The sequence below is a fragment of the Triticum urartu genome, chromosome 4A (genome assembly GCF_056163025.1).
Source record: "Triticum urartu cultivar PI428250 chromosome 4A, HENAU_Tu73, whole genome shotgun sequence".
Lineage (NCBI taxonomy): Eukaryota > Viridiplantae > Streptophyta > Magnoliopsida > Poales > Poaceae > Triticum > Triticum urartu.
In genome coordinates this window covers 441,952,766-441,971,982 of record NC_141876.1, presented here as the reverse complement: position 1 = coordinate 441,971,982, position 19,217 = coordinate 441,952,766, and the positions used below count along the sequence as shown (strand labels likewise).

Below are 19,217 nucleotides of genomic sequence, written 5' to 3'. Positions count from 1 at the left end.
CTATGTGTTTAATATATCTCTCTCTCGTGATCTATATCATGGGCTTTGTTAGCATAGATGGATCATATGATGTTTCTCCCCTCTATACTCTTGTCGTGATGAATTGAATCTTTACCCTTTGAAGTTTTGTCATGTCGGATTGAATGTTCAGATTTGGGAACACATGATGTATGTCTTGCGGTATGAATACTTGAGGTGACAAATGGGGTATCATATTGATTCACTCGATATACGCTATGGCACTCAACTTGCGGATTCCCGCGATATTGGGGTAATCTATGCATAGGTATTGATGCACGTTTTATTATCCTTTCTCCGATAGAAACTTTGTGTCTCTTTGTAGTTCTTTGTGTGGATTGAGTATTATGAATATGAATATGCTTTGGTGTTATTCTAGTACGAACTCTAGGATAGACCGAACGGAAAAAATAGCTTTACGTTATTTTAGTACGAACTCTTGAATAGATCGAGCGGAAAGAATAGCTTTGAGGTGGTCTCGTACCCTACAAACAATTTCTATCTTTTGTTCTCCGCTAATAGGAACTCGGGAGTGATTCTTTGTTTCACTTTGAGGGATAATTATATGATCCAACTATGTTGGCATTGTTGAGAGATTGCACTAGCAAAAGTATGGACCCTAGGCCTCATTTCTAAGCATTGCAATACCGTTTTTGTGCTGGTTTACTGTTTGCTACCTTGTTGTTTTTATTTATTCAGATTATAAAAATATATTTCTACCATCCATATTACACTTTTATTACCATCTCTTCGCCGAACTAGTGCGCCTATACAATTTGCCATTGTATTGGGTGTGTTGGGGACACAGGAGATTTCTTATATTTGGTTGCAGGGTCATTTGAGAGAGACCATCTTCATCCTACCCCTCTCACGGATTGATAAACCTTAGAGCATCTCCAACGGATGCGCCAAAAGACGCGCGCGCGGAGTTAACTGGCATTTTAGCGTGCGCGGCAAGTTTTCACGCGCTCCAGCGGAGACGGGAAACTACCGCGTGCGGGAAGCGATTGCGCTCGCGCGGTAGATTTGGCGCGCCGCTTCGCGCGTGCCTATAAAATGCGGCGCTCGCCACGCGCTCCACCACACTGCCACGCACCCATCCCCTCGCCACCTCGCCGCTTACACCTCTTCCTCGCCGCTTCCAGCGCCCCGCCACCACCGCGCCACCATGCTGCCGCACCGCCATAGATCTTCAGGCTACCGCGGTGTCTGCGAGCGCCCCAACGGCTGGTACTCCGCCGAGATCCGGTCCGGCGACTTCCGGCTCGGCCTCGGTACGTTCTGGACCGCGCACGAGGCGGCCCGCGCGTACGATGCGGTGGCGTGGCGCCTAGAGAGGCCTCCGTCGCAGATGAACTTCCGGGACGTCCACATGCGCGGACAGGCGTAGGCTGTCGCCCTCCGCCTCGTCTGATCACGGACCAGGACCGTGCGAACCACATTCGGCTGCAGCGCCGCCTCCTCGTCGCCGAGGAGGACGAGCGAGCCATGGCGGAGTGGCGCCGACGCCACCCGGCGGACGTCGCCAATGAGCGCGCCTACTGGGCGGAGAGGACAGCAAGGCGCCGCGCAGAGCGGGCGGACCGGCGTTGGCGGAAGGCTTTGGCGATATCGTTGAAGCAGGTGGGAGGTCGATCTTCACGTCAAACGACGAATGTTGGGAGGATATATGGATCGATACCTTGGACAACACCTCCGAGGATGAGGATGATGATGAGGACTCGGAGCAGTTCTAGCTGCACCGTAGTTTTATCTAGTTGCACCGTAGTTTAATTTTATGTAGTTGCACCGTAGTTCGGTTTTATCTATCTATGCTATGAACTTGTTTATCTATTATGCTATGAACTATGTAAAATATTTTTGTATCGTTTTTTTATATCTATGTGAAATTTATTTTGTGTCCAAAATGCAACAAATATGGATATGCGCGGGGCCCAACAAATATGGGCTCCTTGCGCACGCTGCATTTTAGCGCGCGCGCTGTATTTTAGCATGGCTGCTGGAGCCAGTGCTGTACGCCGCGCCAAACCTGGCGATGGGCGCGCCGCAAACTACTTTTTAGCGCGCCGCGTGTTCCGCGGCTGTTAGAGATGCTCTTAGGTCATCCACTTGAGCGAAAATTGCTACTGTCCTACAAAACTCTGCGCTTGGAGGCCCAGTACGTGGCTACAAAAATAAAGTTGCGTAGTAGACATCATACCACCATATATGGAAGGTGATTGCATACTTGTACTTTGAATGTAGGGTGAATAAAATATATCATCTACTTCATGTCATCATGCTTATTGCAATACTCTATTTTGTTACTTAATATTTTAGGATGCATGTGAGTAGCGGTCTTGAGTGGAGTATTAGCTATAGATGTAGCTGGATAATGGTCTCTAGATGTTTGGCTGTGATGCTCATACGTACTTATGCCATGTATAGTCATAGTCATAAAAACTACAATTTAACCTATGCATAAATGTAGTTTTGTTCACCAAACCATGCCATCTTTTGGGGAGAAACCACTAGTTAACCTATCGATTCCTAGTTCTTCCAACCTCGATCAAACACTCTTTATAATTTTTTTTTTACTTTTTATTTGCAATCAATCTTTCATACACACTTGCATTTTATCCTTACACTTAGTTGTTAGACTAAGTCCCTCCACATGAAGGTGTGTTGCCAGCCCAACATCAGCCCAAAAGTCCAACATGCGCGAGCTGTTGATCTTCGTTGTATCCAATGGTTGTGAGTGCTTCCTAATGTAGGGAGGCAAGGAGAAAACCCTAGCCACTCCACCCTTGCTGGTGTGTGGCTTCCATTATGAGACTGAGAGAACACACAAGAGCGGAATACAAAACCGAGAGAAGAGAGGAAGAAGAAGTGGAGGTTTTGTCCAGATTTGCTGCATCTAGCTAGACGGTGTTCAAGCTGGTGATTGGAGGCTCAAACATGCTTGAATTGGCACCAAACTTGATGAGCTCATTCCGTACTTTGATCTGTTTAACTGGTTTGATGATTGGGTCAGTGGAGCATTAGATTTGGGGTGGTTTTGTCACCTCGGATTGCTGCAGTTTCATAACAGAGTAGTTTTGGGAAATGAATAGTTTGGATAGGCAAACAATGTACGGTTGAGCTGAAATTCTGAGAGGATATCAGTACCTCGTGTGTATACTTGTCTGCCATATTTAGTGTTGTTTGGTTTAGCGATTTAAGAGAAGTTTGCAAAACACTAAATGAGTAAACTTTGCTTTGCTGAAATCTTGCCTTTTGTGTTGTCGTTGTTGCTGTTGCTGGTTGGCAATGTGGAGAGTGTGCGTAAATCTCTCTAGAGGTTTTAGAGAAAACTTTGCACTCATCATTCTCATAGTGAAGTTGTGTGGACCGGTCGGTCCACAACCGTAGTTTTTCACTCCTCAGGTTGAAGAGGTTTTTCCACGTTAAATCTTGTGTCACAGGTATATGTTGCTTGTTTTATTCCTTTGCTTACTTGTTGGTTGAACTTAAAGTTCATCACAAGTGGAGGGGACTGTGTAGTGTGCATACTTGCCGTGTCAGTGAATTTGTGCAGCATATTGTTGTTGTCCAGCCCCAACACGAGTAAGGCTAGCAAGACTGGCAATCTTACTAGTTTTGTTGGAGGCAAAGGCAGTTTTGTATTTGTGATATCATTGGCCACTTAGCAAACTCACTGGTTCGATAAACTTTAAGATCATCCACTTTAAGAGAAATTGTTGCTTTCTACAAACCCTTGCATTTGGGGGTCCAGCACTTTTCTAGCTGAGAGGAAACAATCCTCCGACTCCTTCTTTGACCGACAATATTCGACCAACATTGGTGTTGTCAAGGGAGTCTTATGAGGTCATGTCTCCCTCGAATCTATCTTATCGGATCTGGAGTTGTCTTCCATCCCTTTTCACCGTCTCCTTCGGGGCGGTTATATGTTTCTAGAGCATTGTTGTCAACATTTTTTGGCTCTGACCGGTGAGTTCCAGACTCCTACGTCAACAATTTTTTTTCCAGTTGCGATGGTGTTTCGGAGGTTTAGAGATGGCACCGAGCTTCACTCACGACACGTTATCGATGAGTGCGAGAGCAGGAAGAAGACACCGTTAATTCACTAAAGAAGGTTGTGGAGTTTCAGATTTTTATATGAATGGCCTTGTAGGGCTGATCGACTTTAATATGCATTTTTGCCTTTCAAAAAAAAATCACCTACTGTCTTTCGAAAGGAAACAACGCAACCAAAAAATCACACCAGTCAACAGCCCTAAAAAATAACACTAACACAGCACAATAATCACAAACTGTGCACTAATAACAAATCATCCACTGTTTGTGAAGAAGAATAGTATACGAACATTTCAAGCAAAGCATGGGTCGGAGAAAAATTAAACGCGAAGGATCCAATTTTGTTCGTGCAGCGCAGCGGACGGTGGTGACAGCGGGAGGGAGACCCACCCGACTCTCGCGCCCCTCCGCTTCATCCCCGGCCCTCCCCTCCTCCGCACCCGACCCGACCCGATCGATCCTCCCTCCCCCGCCGCCCTCCCAAGCCAGCGGCATTAACCAACCAACCGTAGGCACAGCGCGACCCGCAAGCGCACGGCGGGAAGGCGCGGCCGCGCGGAAGGGCGGAGGCGAGGCGCGCTCCGGCCGTTCCGCCGAAAATCCCCCCACCCCCATTCTGACATGATCGCCGCCGTCCAATAACCCGGCAGCCGCAGGAGGAGCGAGGCGCGGCGCGGCATTATGACCAACAACTTCTTGACCACCATACGGAGCCTCAAGCTGATCGAGGGGTGCAAGGCCGCGCAAATCTACCCCTTCAACTCCGCGGCCTCCACGTCCGGCGGCTCCGGGGATGGAGGGGGCGGGGCCAAGCTTCTCCCGCTGCCGCCGCCGCGCAGCGTCTCCCTGATGTCCGCGTCGCTCTGCTACCCGCACGCGCCCGCCACTTCGGGGGCCTTCTCTTCCGACTCGACCCTCCCCTGCGGCCTCCCGGCGGCCGCCGCGCTCGAGCCGGCGCTCGACGCGTGCCTTCGCCCCGTTGACCACGTCTCGGCGCTCGCGGCGTCGTTCCGGAGGATGTCGTCGGCCGAGAGGAAAGGCGACGACCTCTGCGATGTGTACCTGGAGCAGCACGCGCTGTTCCACGCGCTCGGGGACCCCCGGCTGCTGCGCCGAGCGCTCCGTGCCGCGCGCGTCCACGCCACCGACTCGCACCGCCGCGTCGTGCTCGCCGCCTGGCTTCGGCACGAGCGCCGGGAGGACGAGTTCGACCCGATGCCGCCGCCTCTCGATCCCTGCGGCCCGACGACCCCGCTCCTCGAGTGCCCCCGCTCCGCGGTCTTCGCCACGGAGTCCTCCGGCGTGGATCCCGTCTGCCCCTGCCGCCGCACTCCACCTCCTCCCCCTCGCCCTCCGCGCTTGAGGCGCGACACAATCTTGAGGCGCAACGCATCGATCGCCTTCGATGAGAGCGAGGAAGATGATGATGATGAAGAGGATGAGACCAATGACTTGTGGTTCGTCATCGGCCAGGAGGAGGTGGCGTGCGAGCGTTCCTGCATCGCCGCGCTAGCGAAGCCGCTCAACACGCTCCTCTACGGCGGGTTCGCCGAGGCGCGCCGCGACCACATTGACTTCAGCCGCGACGGCATCTCGGCGCGTGGCATGCGCGCCGTCGCCGCCTACAGCCGACACGGCCGCCTCGACGACTTCCCTCCGGACACCATCCTCGAGCTCCTCGCCTTCGCCAACAAGTTCTGCTGCGATGGCCTCAAGGTCGCCTGCGACAACAAGCTCGCCTCCATGGTGCGCGGCGTGGACGAAGCCCTCTCCCTCATCGACCTCGGCCTCGAGGAGGCCGCCCATCTCCTCGTCGCCACCTGCCTCCAGGCCTTCCTGCGGGAGCTCCCCAAGTCGCTGTCCCACCCCGAGGTGGCGCGTCTGCTCTGCAGCCCGGAGGGCAGGGAGCGCCTGGACGCCGCCGGGAACGCGTCCTTCGCGCTCTACTACTTCCTCTCGTACGTCGCCATGGAGGAGGACATGAGGTCCAACACCACGGTGATGCTCCTGGAGCGGCTGTGGGAATGCGCAGAGTTGCCATGGCACAAACAGTTGGCACTGCACCAGCTCGGGTGCGTCATGCTGGAGCGCGGCGAGTTCAAGGACGCGCAGGAGTGGTTCGAGGAGGCCGTCGCGGAAGGCCATGTGTACTCGCTCGCCGGAGTAGCACGCGCCAAGTTCAAGTGCGGGCACAAGTACATGGCCTACAAGCTGATGAACAGGGTGGTCACGGACTACGATCCTGCCGGGTGGATGTACCAAGAACGCGCCGTCTACTGCGTGGGGAAGGAGAAGGTGGCTGATCTCCGGACGGCGACGCAGCTCGACCCGACGCTGACTTACCCGTACAAGTACCGTGCCGCCGCCTTGCTGGAGGAGGACAAGATGGAGCGTGCGCTGGAAGAGATCGACAAGGTGCTCAGCTTCAGGATGGCGACCGACTGCCTCGAGCTCCGGGCGTGGTTCTACCTTGTGGCCGGGGACTTCGAGGCTGCCGTGCGGGATGTCAGGGCCATCTTGACGCTGGATCCGACCTACATGATGTTCCATGGTAAAATGCACGGGGAGCAGCTGATCGAGCTCCTCCGAGGACAAGTGCAGCAGCGGGACATGGCGGATTGTTGGTTGCAGCTCTACGACCGGTGGTCAGGGGTGGACGACATCGGCTCTCTGGCAGTTGTCCAGCAGATGCTCGCCAGGGAACCCGGGAACAGCAGCTTGCGGTTCCGGCAGTCGCTACTCCTGTTAAGGTGAGCAGTGCATCCAACTTGTGAATTGCTAATTTTCTCCACAAGTTTACATTGTCTTAATTTGAGCAAGAACATCCCATCAAGTCCTTTCATTCCATAATTACTTGTATCAAGTTTATGCTGTCTAGATCTTCATACCCTACTGCTTTATTTTACACATAAGAGCAGGAATTTTAGTCGACTTAGAAACAAATTCACAAAAACGACAACAGTTTCTAGATCTTCATACTATCTAGTATACGAGTATACGAGTAGTATCTGCCTATCTTGGAGTAGTTTTCAAAGTTCATAAGCTTAACATATTTTTCGGTTTTCCACATGCATTGTAGGCTTAATTGTCAGAAGGCTGCTATGCGTAGTTTGCGATTAGCACGGAATAGTTCGATGCATGACCACGAGAGACTTGTATATGAAGGATGGATCTTATACGACACTGGGCATCGCGATGAAGCACTTGAGAAGGCCGAGCAATCACTCAGTCTCCAAAGATCATTCGAAGCATTCTTCCTAAAGGCTTATGCTCTCGGAGACTCTAGCCTTGACGTCGAATCTGCGCTTTCTGTTGTTCAGCTTCTAGAGCATGCTAACAGTTGTGCATCTGACAACCTACGGAAGGGGCAAGTAAGAACCATCCATCATCGCTTCTCATTTTCCATGACAAGTGTTCATCATTTGTGCTAATAGCTGTTTGACATCCTCCAGGCATACAACAATATGGGGAGCATATATGTGGATTGTGATTTGCTGGATGAGGCAACTGAGTGCTACAGCATAGCACTGAGCATCAAGCACACACGGGCACACCAGGGTCTGGCTCGGGTCCATTTCTTGAAGAATAGGAAGAAGGCTGCATTTGATGAGATGACATCGCTCCTAAAGATTGCCAAAAACAGCGCTTCGGCGTATGAGAAACGGTCGGAATATGCCGAGCGGGACGCTGCGAAAAGTGATCTCAATATGGCGACGTTGTTGGATCCAACCAGGACCTACCCTTACAGATACAGAGCAGCTGGTGAGTCCACTGCACTGAACATATGATGGCTGGCACTATGAATCTTCTTGATGGCTTTGCATTATTCTAATGTGCACAAACTTTACAGCAGTGTCAGCTTTCAACACAAAATGCTAAACAATTTTTTGAAGCCTTGCATTCTGTTAAGTTTAGAACAATGCGCGGAATTCATAGCTATCCATGTATCTTAAGGTTTCATTAATGTCTGGAGACGATAGTGAATTGTTAAAAAAGTTCATAGCTATTTTTTCCGATAGAGAGAAATTCAGAGCTAAAGTCTGAAGAGTTTTTCAATGGCTTGATGATAACATGTTTGCTGTGATCCCCAGTTCTGATGGACGAAAACAAGGAGGAGGAGGCGATCGGGGAGCTGACTCAGGCGCTGGCTTTCAAGCCGGACCTCCAGCTGCTCCACCTCCGCGCGGCCTTCCAGGACTCGATGGGCGACAGCGCGAGCACCCTGCGCGACTGCGAGGCGGCCCTGTGCATGCACCCGCAGCACGGAGACACCCTGGAGCTCTACAACAAGGCTTCCGCCAAGGCTGATCATCAATCCGAGAGCTAGCTGGGTCTATCCTGCGCGTGCGACCACCATCGTCGATGATCAGCTAGCTGAATGATGAAGCGATTTTGGCCCTTCCACAGCAAGGAGAGAAAAATGTAGAGCGAGGCGGGCAGAAGAGAGCACGGACGGACCGATGAGTGTAAGCGAAGCATACGATGCAATGCAACGGCGAGGCGAAGGTCGGTCGAGCTCTGCGTGTAACGTACAGGAGGTTGATGAGAGAGCTTGGTTGCTGTAACAAAAATGTAAGAATAGCAAAGCGTGTAAATGGCAAAATGGCATCATTTTTCGTATGTACTGTATACGTCAGCAAGACTAGGGGCTCCAGGGAACTATGTTGGTCTGATGAGAGCTGAATGAAAAAAGAGGAAGAGGGCTGCGACACAACAGAACAGAACAGGCTGCCCTTCAATCAGAGCAGCCGGCAAGGCAGGCTCATGCTTTCTCATTCTTTTTCCTCCTATTTTCTTAATGTTTTATTTATATATTTGCCTTGCCTGTTGGTGGCGTGTTATTCGGAGGCACGATCTGTGCATAAAGAGTTGTGCTTTTCCACGACCCAGCCTATACGATTTGCTTGGTTGGTTGTCGCTGGCCACTGCGTCTGCGTGCTCCCCACCCAGCTCAGGCCACCCATCTGTTCCATTCCATTCCCAAAGAGACAGTTTTCTGGCTTTTCTTATTCTGCTACCCAGCCCAGGCCAGGCACCCGGTTTTCGTCTTCATAAAAACCACGACCATCAACTGTTTTTGCTCCATTCCTTCTTTTTTTTTGAGCATCAGTACAGACACAAGCGCTCATATATACGCACATACACTCACCCCTATGAACGCACACACGCACATCCTACCCCTATGAGCTTCTCCGAAAGACTGAGCCGGCATATCATCTTGAGATTTACGAAGTCACCGTAGGCGCCTCGTCGTCGACGGGAACGTCTCCTCCCACTGAAAGCGCGTCGCCGGAAATCCTGAAATAAATCCAGGAATAATACGAGCACCAGGATTTGAACCCTGATGGGTTGGGGATACCACTGTCCACCTAACCATCTCAACCACAGGTTGATTCGCTGCTCCATTCCTTCTCTTCTCAACATATTTGTCAAGCTTGTTTTTACTCCACTGTAAGTCATCAATCACATGTCGCCGCTGCCCGCTGGGTAGAGACTACTCCTTTGTCATTGATTTGGGCCGCAACAATCCGTCAATCCCGTAAAATTTGCCCGCAAAACTCTTTGGGCCCGGTTGATTGCAAAAAAGAAGAAGAGTGATTTAGGCCCGGTAGCGGCAAGCAGAGGAGTCGCCACTCTCCAGGCTGTGTCTCAGCGACTGCATTTCAGCTTATTTAGTCCCACACTGCTAGGCGCTAGAGACTTGTCCCACCTGGCCTCTTTAAAACAGCTCCCGGTGCCATCATTAGAGAGCAGGCAGCTGCGTGGTGAGCACATAGCGAACTATTCTTTCGCCTTTTACTAAAGAATACCGTGGGCTCGCCACACCAGGCAGCATACACCAATTTTTTGAGGGTTCCTTCTCCCTGTGAGAAGGTCCTACAATGTGGGTCCCAAATGTTTAAACTGTTGCGTTTCAATACATACATGCTCCAAATTGGTACTCCTACTAGCATTTTCATTGAGGGCTCCTTTGATTCACAGGGTTTGAGAAGTGTAGGAATAGGAAACATACAGGAACAGGATGTACTGTCAACTGAAATCCTACGTCGGGTAGCAAAACAGAGAATTTTTTCCATGAAGTCCAACCTCATGCTTGTTTTCCTGTGAAAATGAACTAAGAAGTTTCTATAGGATTGGTTCCTGAGGAATGCAATCCAGTGAATCAAACAGCACGTAAAGGAAAACTTCTAGAGGGTGTCAATCCTGTAAAATTCCTATGCAAATCCTATGAATCAAAGGAGGCCTGAGAGTTCGTAAGTTTTTTCTGTTACCATGCATGCCTCCAGACTCCAGTTAACTGTTATTCTTCCTTTTGTTTGGGTCTGGACAGCATGGCTCACGCTTGAAATTGGGCTTCATGGGCTTTGCGTACGATTATTTGCAATCCTGAAGCAAACTTCAAACACCCTCTGCCTGACTACCAATTCAACAAGCAAGATCAGCAGCAGCAGCAACCAAACAAATACAGTAGTACAAACCAAACAACTTTTTTTCAGTAACAACTTCAGGTGTCAGAAGAAGACATGATCTCAAGCTCAGCCCACCACAGTGGCGACACCTTGGGGGTGGCCCTGTCGGGCCCCAGCGCCGTGACCTCCCGCAGCCGGGCCGCCACCTCCGCCATCGTCGGCCTCCTCTTCGGGTCCGGGTCGACGCAGGACCTCGCCACCTCGCACAGCGCGCGCGCGGCCTCCTCGGAGAAGGAGGAGCCGATGCTGGGGTCGATCAGCTCCGCCAGCCGCACCTCGCCGTCCAGGTAGCGGGACGCCCACCGCTCCAGCGGCCCGTCCTCGTCGGAGCAGGCCACCCTCCCCGTCAGTATCTCCAGCAGCACCACGCCGTATCTCTGCACCGCGGTTTCCAGGTCTGATGTGGCTGAACGAGGTGATGATCCCTTTGCGCCGTCGTCTGGGAATTCGAGGTCTGAGACCTTGGCGGCGAAATCGTCGGTGAGGTATATGGTCGTCGAGTCCAAGCTCCTCGGCACCACGGGTGGGTTCAGCTGGTGCATGTGCTCCAGGCAGTAGGCGATCCCCATGCATATCCTCAGCCGCGTCACCAAGTCCAGCTTCTCGGCTTCTCTCACTGCAACATGGATTGACGAGGATGAGACATTGTCAAAATATAATGTTGATACACCGCCCGACTGACTGAGTGACAGTTAAGAAGTACTAATAGGAACAAACTAGCTATCTCTTTTGTAATAGATACAGTACAACTTATGTAGTTGATGGCCGGGGGTTCGACCTCCATTTTGAAAAAAGAAACTGATGTAGTTGATGCACACATACTCCTATCTTCTGAACTAACAAGAGGTGCTTGATTTTCGAGAGATCAAATTCAGTTAAGACAAGAGGTGCATGTAGCTCCGTTTGCGCAGGGTCCGGGGAAGGTCCTATCACTTTGGGTCTACTGTACGCAGTTTTTCTCTACATTTCTGCAAGTGACTGTTTCCATGACTTGAATCCGTGACCTCATGGTCACAAGGCAGCAGCTTTACCACTGCGCCAAGCAGTGGCGATTCCACTAGGGAGGCTTCAATAGGCTTAAGCCTACCCTCCAAAATCATATTTAAGCTAAACATACCACTTGACAAATATATTCTGGTGCTTTACATGCAACAATTGCACTGCATTTGCTAATTAGACTTAGGAAATTTATGTTTTAAGCCTACCCTCCAATGTCCTGCTAGATTCGCCACTGGCGCCAAGGCTCCCCTTCGAAGAAACCAAATTATGCCCCTAAGATAAGTAGCAAATTCTGAGCCATATGAGGCAGGAAACTCTCAAGTACGGTTCTAGGGGAAGGAGATCTAAAAAGTTATTTAGAAATCGCGGAAGCTTTGTTAAATTTGAGTTGTTCAATAATGTGAGAAATTATATGAAGCACATCACTGGTTAAAGATTGCCAGGCGCTTTGACTTTGAATAAGACCACACTCCTTTTTATCTTTCTTCTCCTCTTTTTAGGAAATGGTGTCTCTTTATTCTCCCTTTTATTTTATTTTATATGATACTCCTAATTCATAAGGGAAACATAGGGATCCTTATCAGTTAGAATCTGCTTGCTGAACAGGTACGCATAGTTCATTTGTCAGAGAAACTTTTATGTAAGATTTTGCGGGATCATGATTTACACCGTTGTTAACAAATGTTCACATAAAAGAATTTCTGTAGTTACAGGGTGAAGAGAACAGATATGTGAAAAGGGGGGAAAATATATAATCATGGTAAGAAACTAAGAATACACTTACCATGCAGATACTCAAAAAGCGTCCCATTCGGAGCGTATTCAAATACCATGGCTCTGGTAAAAGGATGCGCTTCCTCACAGTAGCCAAGCAAGTTCATAAAATTCCTGTGGTTTACTTTGGACAAAGTTGTGATCTGAAAACATAACCATTGGAATCAAACATAAAAGCTAAACAGTGTACATTTATACAAGCGGCAGGAAACTTAACAGTACCTTTTTCCTGTACTGTGATTCACATTCTTTGGACCAATCCTTTGCAGACGTTACCAAACTCGACGCAACTGCAATTTCAACTCCACTCGATAAAGTTCCCTTGTACATCATGCAGCTAGATGTGGAGCCGATTATATTGCTGAAATCCTCGCTCGCTGATTCCAGCTCTGATCGTTTCAGTGCAGGTACACCTATAAATACACGATTAAATTGTGATGTGACATCAGAACAAACTCCTAGATACACACATGTTAAAGTACAAACAAAGCATACCTGTTACAAAAGCTTTTTGCAATTGTCCGCTAAGTCCTGTCACCCAAGGTTTCACAGTCCCCACCTTTTTAGCTCGGCAGTACAGAGCACCAGATGCTGATATGATAAGGAAAGCAGCAACCCCTGCTGCAACTAAACCATAGGTTGTCCAGGAATGCTTATGAGATGGAGTTTGAACCGAATGATCATGCCCAGCTCCCCCAGCTGCGGGCTTAAACTTAAGCGAATGTGGAAGGACTATTGGTGGATCATGGCGTAAAGGGGATCGCTGTGGCGTCGGTCGTGAATAAAATGGTGATGGTGCACCTTCTGGTGGTGATGATATGAATTCTGAGGGTGATGGAGCAGACACTGGTCCTGATGTTGGAGCTTGTACATGTGAGAAAAGATACCCGGCACCTTGGTTTTCACCACCAATCTGCAGCATTCTTCTGAAAGTCCAAGAAAACAAATAGTTAAGACTTGGGGGATGTATTATCAAGATAAATATTTGCCATTTCTGATGATGGAAGTACAAAAACCACCTGCCCTTAATTCGTTTACTACCATATCCATACGATCATTTATATAATAAGAGATATACTGCAATACCGTATTTATCTTAAAAATACTTAAATAGTTAATCGAAATTCAGTGAGAAAAAAAGCTCTCACTCAACAACCTAGTTGCACTTTCTTTCAAAAAAAAAAAAAAAACTAGTGGCACATCTCTGATCTCTCCGTGACTACAATCCAAGGCTTTCTAAAATAACCACAGGCACCATTCATGTAAATGCTAAAAAGTTGCTACTACTGCAGAACTTCACCCAGCAAACTGTCTCTGTGGATAAACATGCAAAGAGAAGCGCAGCAAAAAGTTTTTTATTAAGAAAATAATCACTAGGGAACCAGATCACCAGTGCTTATATGCATATAGCTAATGTCAGTTTAGTTCAGAGCTCAAGAGATGATGGTTCCAACCAAACTGGTAAATTACTAAATTTGTGGCATTTGTTGCCCATTAATGGTAAATAGGCCAATACTAAAAACACCTATTGTCTAGTTCCAATCTAAAAAAAAAATCACAAACTCTGGATAGCAAAATCACATCGATCCATTTCCTGCAAGCACCAAAAAAAGAATCAGTTCCAGAATCTGAGAGCTCACCTACGACTAAAAGAAGCTCCATTGCTGCTCAACTCCTCAGCTCCAACTCCAAAGCCCCCAATCCCTGCAGCAAGCAACGCCGTAAGCCCAAATGCATACCCCAACAACTCGGAGGAATCCAAAGCTCGAGCAAAAGAGAACTAAACCTGCTCCTCCTCCAAGCCGCCAAGAGAAGGCAAGCAGGAACAGAAGAAGGAGCCTGTGGGGCGGTGGCCATTCCATCGCTTAACCGCTGCACGGGCCGAGAAAATAGCAGTGGAGGCGCAGTGGCTGGCGTCGGAGGGGAGGAAATCTGATCCGGAAGGTGGATGGCGGCGGTCACAGGAGGCGGGATGCCGGAGGAGAGACGGCGCGTGGTGTGGTTGGGAAGAGGGCGGTGGAGGCGGCGAAAGTGGCAGCCGAAGGTGGTGGAGAGGAGAGGGAAAGTGAGGCTGCACGAAGGCGACCACACAACAAGAAGCTTTTAGTTGGCTCTTTTTTTCTTCCGTTTTAAAATTGTTTGGTTCGTTGATCCAATCATCCTCCACATGTATGGATTGCAAGTTAATGCAGCTTGCTCATCATTGTGGAACCAACTTCCTAGATTTTTCCTCCTCTTCATTTCGGGGTATAATCGTTCGTCCTCAACAACTTTGGCCGTTATTTTTTCACATGAATGTGAATTTTTACAAGAAACATATGAGTGCATTTTTGTAAAATTGTGGTCCGATTAAATACTCCCTCCGTCCCAAAATTCTTGTCTTACATTCGTCTAGATACGAATGTATTTAATACTAAAACGTGACTTGATATATCCGTATTTTGACAAATCTAAGACAAGAATTTTAGAACGGAGGGAGTATATCGTTATTCCAAAACTAGTTATGATAATTTTAAACGTCGAATACTTATTGATAGTGTATGGGTGTGATTTTGACTGCACCGATTCCCAAAAAGTCTATGCATGGTAAGCATGGAATACTTAGGGCCTGTTTGATTACAAATAAGTCACCAACTTATAAGTCGAAAGTGAAAAAAGTGACTTATTTTGTCAAATAGACCCAACTTATAAGTCACCCCAACTTAAAACTTATAAGCCACCTCCTTTTTGCGTGGGTCCCACCATCTTTATATAAAAAATAAGGTGGAAAGATGTGGTTAGGTGACTTATAAGTCAGGTAACAACCAAACAGACGTGACTTATAAGTCGCTGGTTTTAAGTCCCCTGACTTATTGGAATCAAAATGCCCTTATTTCAAAAAGATGTATCGTATAAAATATATACTTTCAAAATGTCTGTGCATGGTAAGCATTGCTCACAAGTGAATCTCACTGTTGAACTGTTGTGAGATTCCCAACAATGGTCCTCGTTTCGTGTACTTTTCCATTTTGAAGAACTACACATATAACAATATTTACAAGATATGATGTTTTCGGAAGCAAAACAAATAAAAGAAAGGCACCATAGCTATTGAATACGGACTGCTCCCCTTTTAAGGGAAGTGGCCGAGCTTTAACACGATTTGAGGGGGGGGGGGGGGGGGATGAGTCTTAAAAGAGTTGAGAGCTAGTGTAGTGTATTATGTCAAATTTGGTCCAAATAGTGCTAAATATTATATTTTTATGTGAGGGCATCTGCGAAGGAGACCCTCAAAGCTCATATATATGCCGAACCAATTTTATGATCCAATGGGGACCCCTATTGGTCCGCGTTGCGGTCCGGACGTCCAGTTTCCCGCAAACCGGAAGCAGGGGGTATGTGGGAGCCCGGACATCCACTTACCAAGAAAAAGCAAACAAGTGGTCCTCCTCTCTTTTCCCTCCCCCTCTCTCTGTCCTCCCAACCGCACACCACTCACACATATCCAACCACATGAATGGTCTCAATCACCTCTCTCCCCTCCAAGGCAAACAAATGAGGGTTAGTTTATGAAAACGTTGGATGACTCCCTCCCGTGTCATGTTCGTGGACCACGTCTAGACCAGTCTGAGGACATTTACGGTGTCCATTTTAGGGGTTTGCATTGGAGATGCCCCAAAGAAATGTATTTGGTTGGGGGGGGGGGGTAATGACCCTCCTTGGCCCTTACTAAGCTCTGCCACTGCCTAAGGCTAAGTTGTTTGAGTCCTTAAAGGCAATAAAGACCATCTCCCTCTATCTTGGCCTCTTATGTAGACAATCCTGATTTGCTCACACGTAGAAGGATATTTATGGGTCGTTTATCTTGCTCCTTACATCGTAGTGAGGGCGTCTTATCTCTTATCTGTTAATGGTGACCAGACTTGGAAGGTAAAGTAGCCCCCAAAACACATCTACATTATAATATGTAGTCATTACAAAGGTGATTGGGTGTTCACAGGTTTGCACACATGTCGAAAAAAGGCTTGTCAGGCTGCCTACTACCATAAATCCGGATGTGCAATTTTAGAAAGGAGATCAAATGTGACATTTTGGGCTTAGCATGTACTAGAATGGTATTTTGTTGCGTCAACATTCATGCTCCAGCTACTTCATCCAATGTACCTAACAATTTCACCCATCAGTCTGAACCGATGGACCGAGCGTGCAATATATTTCAACATTCTCCCTCAAATCTAGGTTTCTTTAGTATCTGGACAAGGAATCGATGTAGGCCGCAAATAATTTTTTTAATAATGTGTTGGCAGGATTTTGAAATCGAAACTTCTTGACTCTGGTACCATATTGAATTCATGCACCAACTACTTACTCCAAAAATCTGAATTGTGAGGGAGGGTTGGAAATTATGCTCCAACACCTTGCTGCAAAGTGCCACTCCCCCCTTCCAAATACGATGTCAAAACATTGGCGTATTAAATCCCCATTCAATTGCAATGATGGTAGAAGCATATATACTAAGGGTAGTTTTGACCCGACCCAATACGTATTTGGGGTTGCTCTAGTTGAACTATGGCATCATAGATGCAACACATACCTAACCACTAGATGTCAAAAAAGTAAAAAAGAAGGCCTAGACCTATATTTTTCTTCGGCTTGTAGATAGTCTTGTAGTTGACAAAGAAGTATTCACGCTAGTGTGATCTTCATTATCTCTTTTCCGGACAAGCCTTCTTAAGATTCCATAGGCATTCATCATGGAATTATGGCGCTTCTCATGTGTGATAGATTTTTCTCCTCCTAGTTTTGGTTGAAATTAAATTTCCAAAGACAATGGTAGTGCAGTGACAAAGGTAAAGCTACAATACCCTCATATGCTGGAATTTTGTCTATTTTGGGCCTAGCCCAATAGCAGTTTCAGAAATTTCTAATAAATCATAGAGGCCCACTTAGCCCATTTGTGCAAGGCAAGGGATACTACTAAAGTTTAGTCCCACATTGCTAGTTGAGTGGGAGTTGGACCTCCTTATAACGGAGGTTCTTTTCCCACTTGTATGAGCATGAGAACAAGAGGGACATCCACGCGCCCTCCTCCTCCGCCGGCCGCCACGCCACGCCGCGCCGCGCCGTGGGTTGCGGGAATGAGCCGAGCCGATGTCTAAATTTTTTCCACGCACTACGGGTATACCTGAACTCCACTTTCGCAAAAAGATTTTTGCGAAAGTGGAGTTCGAATGCGAACGGTGCAGCTCGTCGGCTGCTGGCTGTTCGCTTCATCTCCATCTCTTCGTTTCGCCTCCCGTCGCTGCCCTCTCGCCTCCTTCTCTTGCGCCTATAAAAGGGAGGTCGCTCTTCCCAGAGAAGACGCACCAGAACCTCTTCCTCCTCTCGCCACAAGTTCCTGAGCACTGCATTGCTGCTACGATCTTCCCCATCCCAGCTTGCGGCGTGCACCGCAGGTCGGGACAGTAGGCCTCCGAAACCGCACCTCTTTGAGTCCTGTACGGGAGAAGGGTGATAAGGTTTTTGGGGAGCGCTCAATGCGACTACTGGCTGCTTTATCACGGACGATCCGGGCGCCGACGACTTCTTCCCTGATGTCCACGACCTCCTCGACGACATGGCAGGCGAGGACACCGACCCCAAATCTAGCACTTCTGCTGCTGTTGTCCCGTACGTGTTCTTCTCCTTTCTATTAGAGGTCCTGCTACAGTTCCTTGTTCTAGTATTTGCCCTAGATATGTTAGACTCTATAGTATTTGCCCTAGATATGTTAGACTCTATTTCATATATGCAACTTGCTATACTGTCTGCTCTAGATATGTTTAGTTACAGTTCATATATGAAGATGATGTTTACCTTCTCTTTGTCAAATCGCATGGCTTGTTTTATCACTACTATACTGGTCATGCTTTATCTAGTATTTCTGTTAATAAAATCATTCGGTAAATTGCTCATATTTCCAACAATCCAAAAACCTTATTATAGGCAATTTACCCCGAGTGGTTTTGCTGCTTCCATGAGACCTCCTATGTTTGAGGGTATCCACTATAAGAGGTGGCGTGTGAGAGCAGTCTTATGGTTTCAAACCATGAGTTGCTATGACGCCACTCTTGGCAAACCTGAAGGAGAGCTTGATGCTCAACAGGCACAAGCCTTTCAGAAAATGGATACTATGTTTAAGGCTGCTCTCTTGAGTGTTCTTGGTGAGAACATAGTTGATGCTTATGCATAAATTGATAATGGAAAAGATATGTGGGATGCACTCGAGGCCAAGTTTGGGGTCTCGGGTGCGGGCACTGAGCTGTACATCATGGAGCAATTCTATGATTACAGGATGACTGAAGAGCGCTCCGTGGTTGAGCAAGCTCATGAGATACAATCATTTGCTAGAGAACTTGAGCACTTCGGTTGTATGCTACCGGACAAGTTTGTTGCCAGAGGTATCATCACTAAGCTTCCTCCTTCATGGAGGAACTTTGCTACCTTGCTGAAGCATAAGAGGCAGGAGTTTTCCGTCCCGGATCTCATTGGCACTCTTGATGTGGAAGAAAAGGCGAGAGCAAAGGACACACGTGCTCGAGGTATTGAGGGAGGATCTAGTGCCAATGTGGTACAGAAGCAGAACTTCCAGCCCCACAAGTTTAAGAACAAGGGTAAGTTTGATGGTAAAGCAAAGTTTGATGGGAAGAACAAGGTTGTCCAGCACAAGAACTTCAAGAAGAAGAATGACAAGAAGAAAGGTATCTGTCATGTGTGTGGGGATCCTGATCATTGGGCTCCTAGTTGCCCTAATCGCTATGACAAGCGTCATCCTGGGAAAGGCGGCAAGACCACTAATGTTGTCATTGGAGACATTGATATGAAGGATGCTGGGTATGGTATATTTCCCACTATTCTTTCAGTATGTCATTCTCCTGATTG

The 19,217-nt window shown here is 48.0% G+C and overlaps 2 protein-coding genes and 1 non-coding gene across 3 annotated transcripts; 2 read left to right on the top strand and 1 right to left on the bottom strand.

Moving 5' to 3' along the window:
- Window positions 1-4,505: 4,505 nt before the first annotated feature.
- On the top strand, window positions 4,506-8,694 carry LOC125551987 (ethylene-overproduction protein 1). The gene is made up of 4 exons (XM_048715423.2): window positions 4,506-6,824; window positions 7,154-7,445; window positions 7,527-7,836; window positions 8,166-8,694. The coding sequence occupies exons 1-4, from the start codon at window positions 4,756-4,758 to the stop codon at window positions 8,399-8,401; spliced, it is 2,907 nt and encodes a 968-aa protein (XP_048571380.1). The 5' UTR covers window positions 4,506-4,755; the 3' UTR covers window positions 8,402-8,694.
- A 1,136-nt stretch (window positions 8,695-9,830) lies between these two features.
- On the top strand, window positions 9,831-9,950 carry LOC125555211 (U5 spliceosomal RNA). Its single transcript, XR_007304644.1, has one exon. It is a non-coding gene; the product is annotated as a U5 spliceosomal RNA (small nuclear RNA).
- A 374-nt stretch (window positions 9,951-10,324) lies between these two features.
- Window positions 10,325-14,412, bottom strand: LOC125551988 (protein MALE DISCOVERER 2). Its single transcript, XM_048715424.2, has 6 exons — window positions 14,104-14,412; window positions 13,958-14,021; window positions 12,813-13,243; window positions 12,540-12,730; window positions 12,328-12,460; window positions 10,325-11,160 (listed from the first exon to the last, which is right to left on the bottom strand). The coding sequence occupies exons 1-6, from the start codon at window positions 14,177-14,179 to the stop codon at window positions 10,580-10,582; spliced, it is 1,476 nt and encodes a 491-aa protein (XP_048571381.1). The 5' UTR covers window positions 14,180-14,412; the 3' UTR covers window positions 10,325-10,579.
- Between the last annotated feature and the right edge of the window lie 4,805 nt (window positions 14,413-19,217).

Bases quoted from the DNA above. Each gene is read 5' to 3' on its own strand.
- LOC125551987 (XM_048715423.2), top strand. From the start codon at position 4,756: ATGACCAACAACTTCTTGACCACCATACGGAGCCTCAAGCTGATCGAG. The intron at 6,825-7,153 runs GTGAGCAGTGCA...CATGCATTGTAG, and splicing joins CAGTCGCTACTCCTGTTAAG to GCTTAATTGTCAGAAGGCTG. The intron at 7,837-8,165 runs GTGAGTCCACTG...TGTGATCCCCAG, and splicing joins TTACAGATACAGAGCAGCTG to TTCTGATGGACGAAAACAAG.
- LOC125551988 (XM_048715424.2), bottom strand. From the start codon at position 14,179: ATGGAATGGCCACCGCCCCACAGGCTCCTTCTTCTGTTCCTGCTTGCC. The intron at 14,022-14,103 runs GTTTAGTTCTCT...TGCTTGCTGCAG, and splicing joins GCGGCTTGGAGGAGGAGCAG to GGATTGGGGGCTTTGGAGTT. The intron at 12,461-12,539 runs GTACTGTTAAGT...TTATGTTTTCAG, and splicing joins AATCACAGTACAGGAAAAAG to ATCACAACTTTGTCCAAAGT.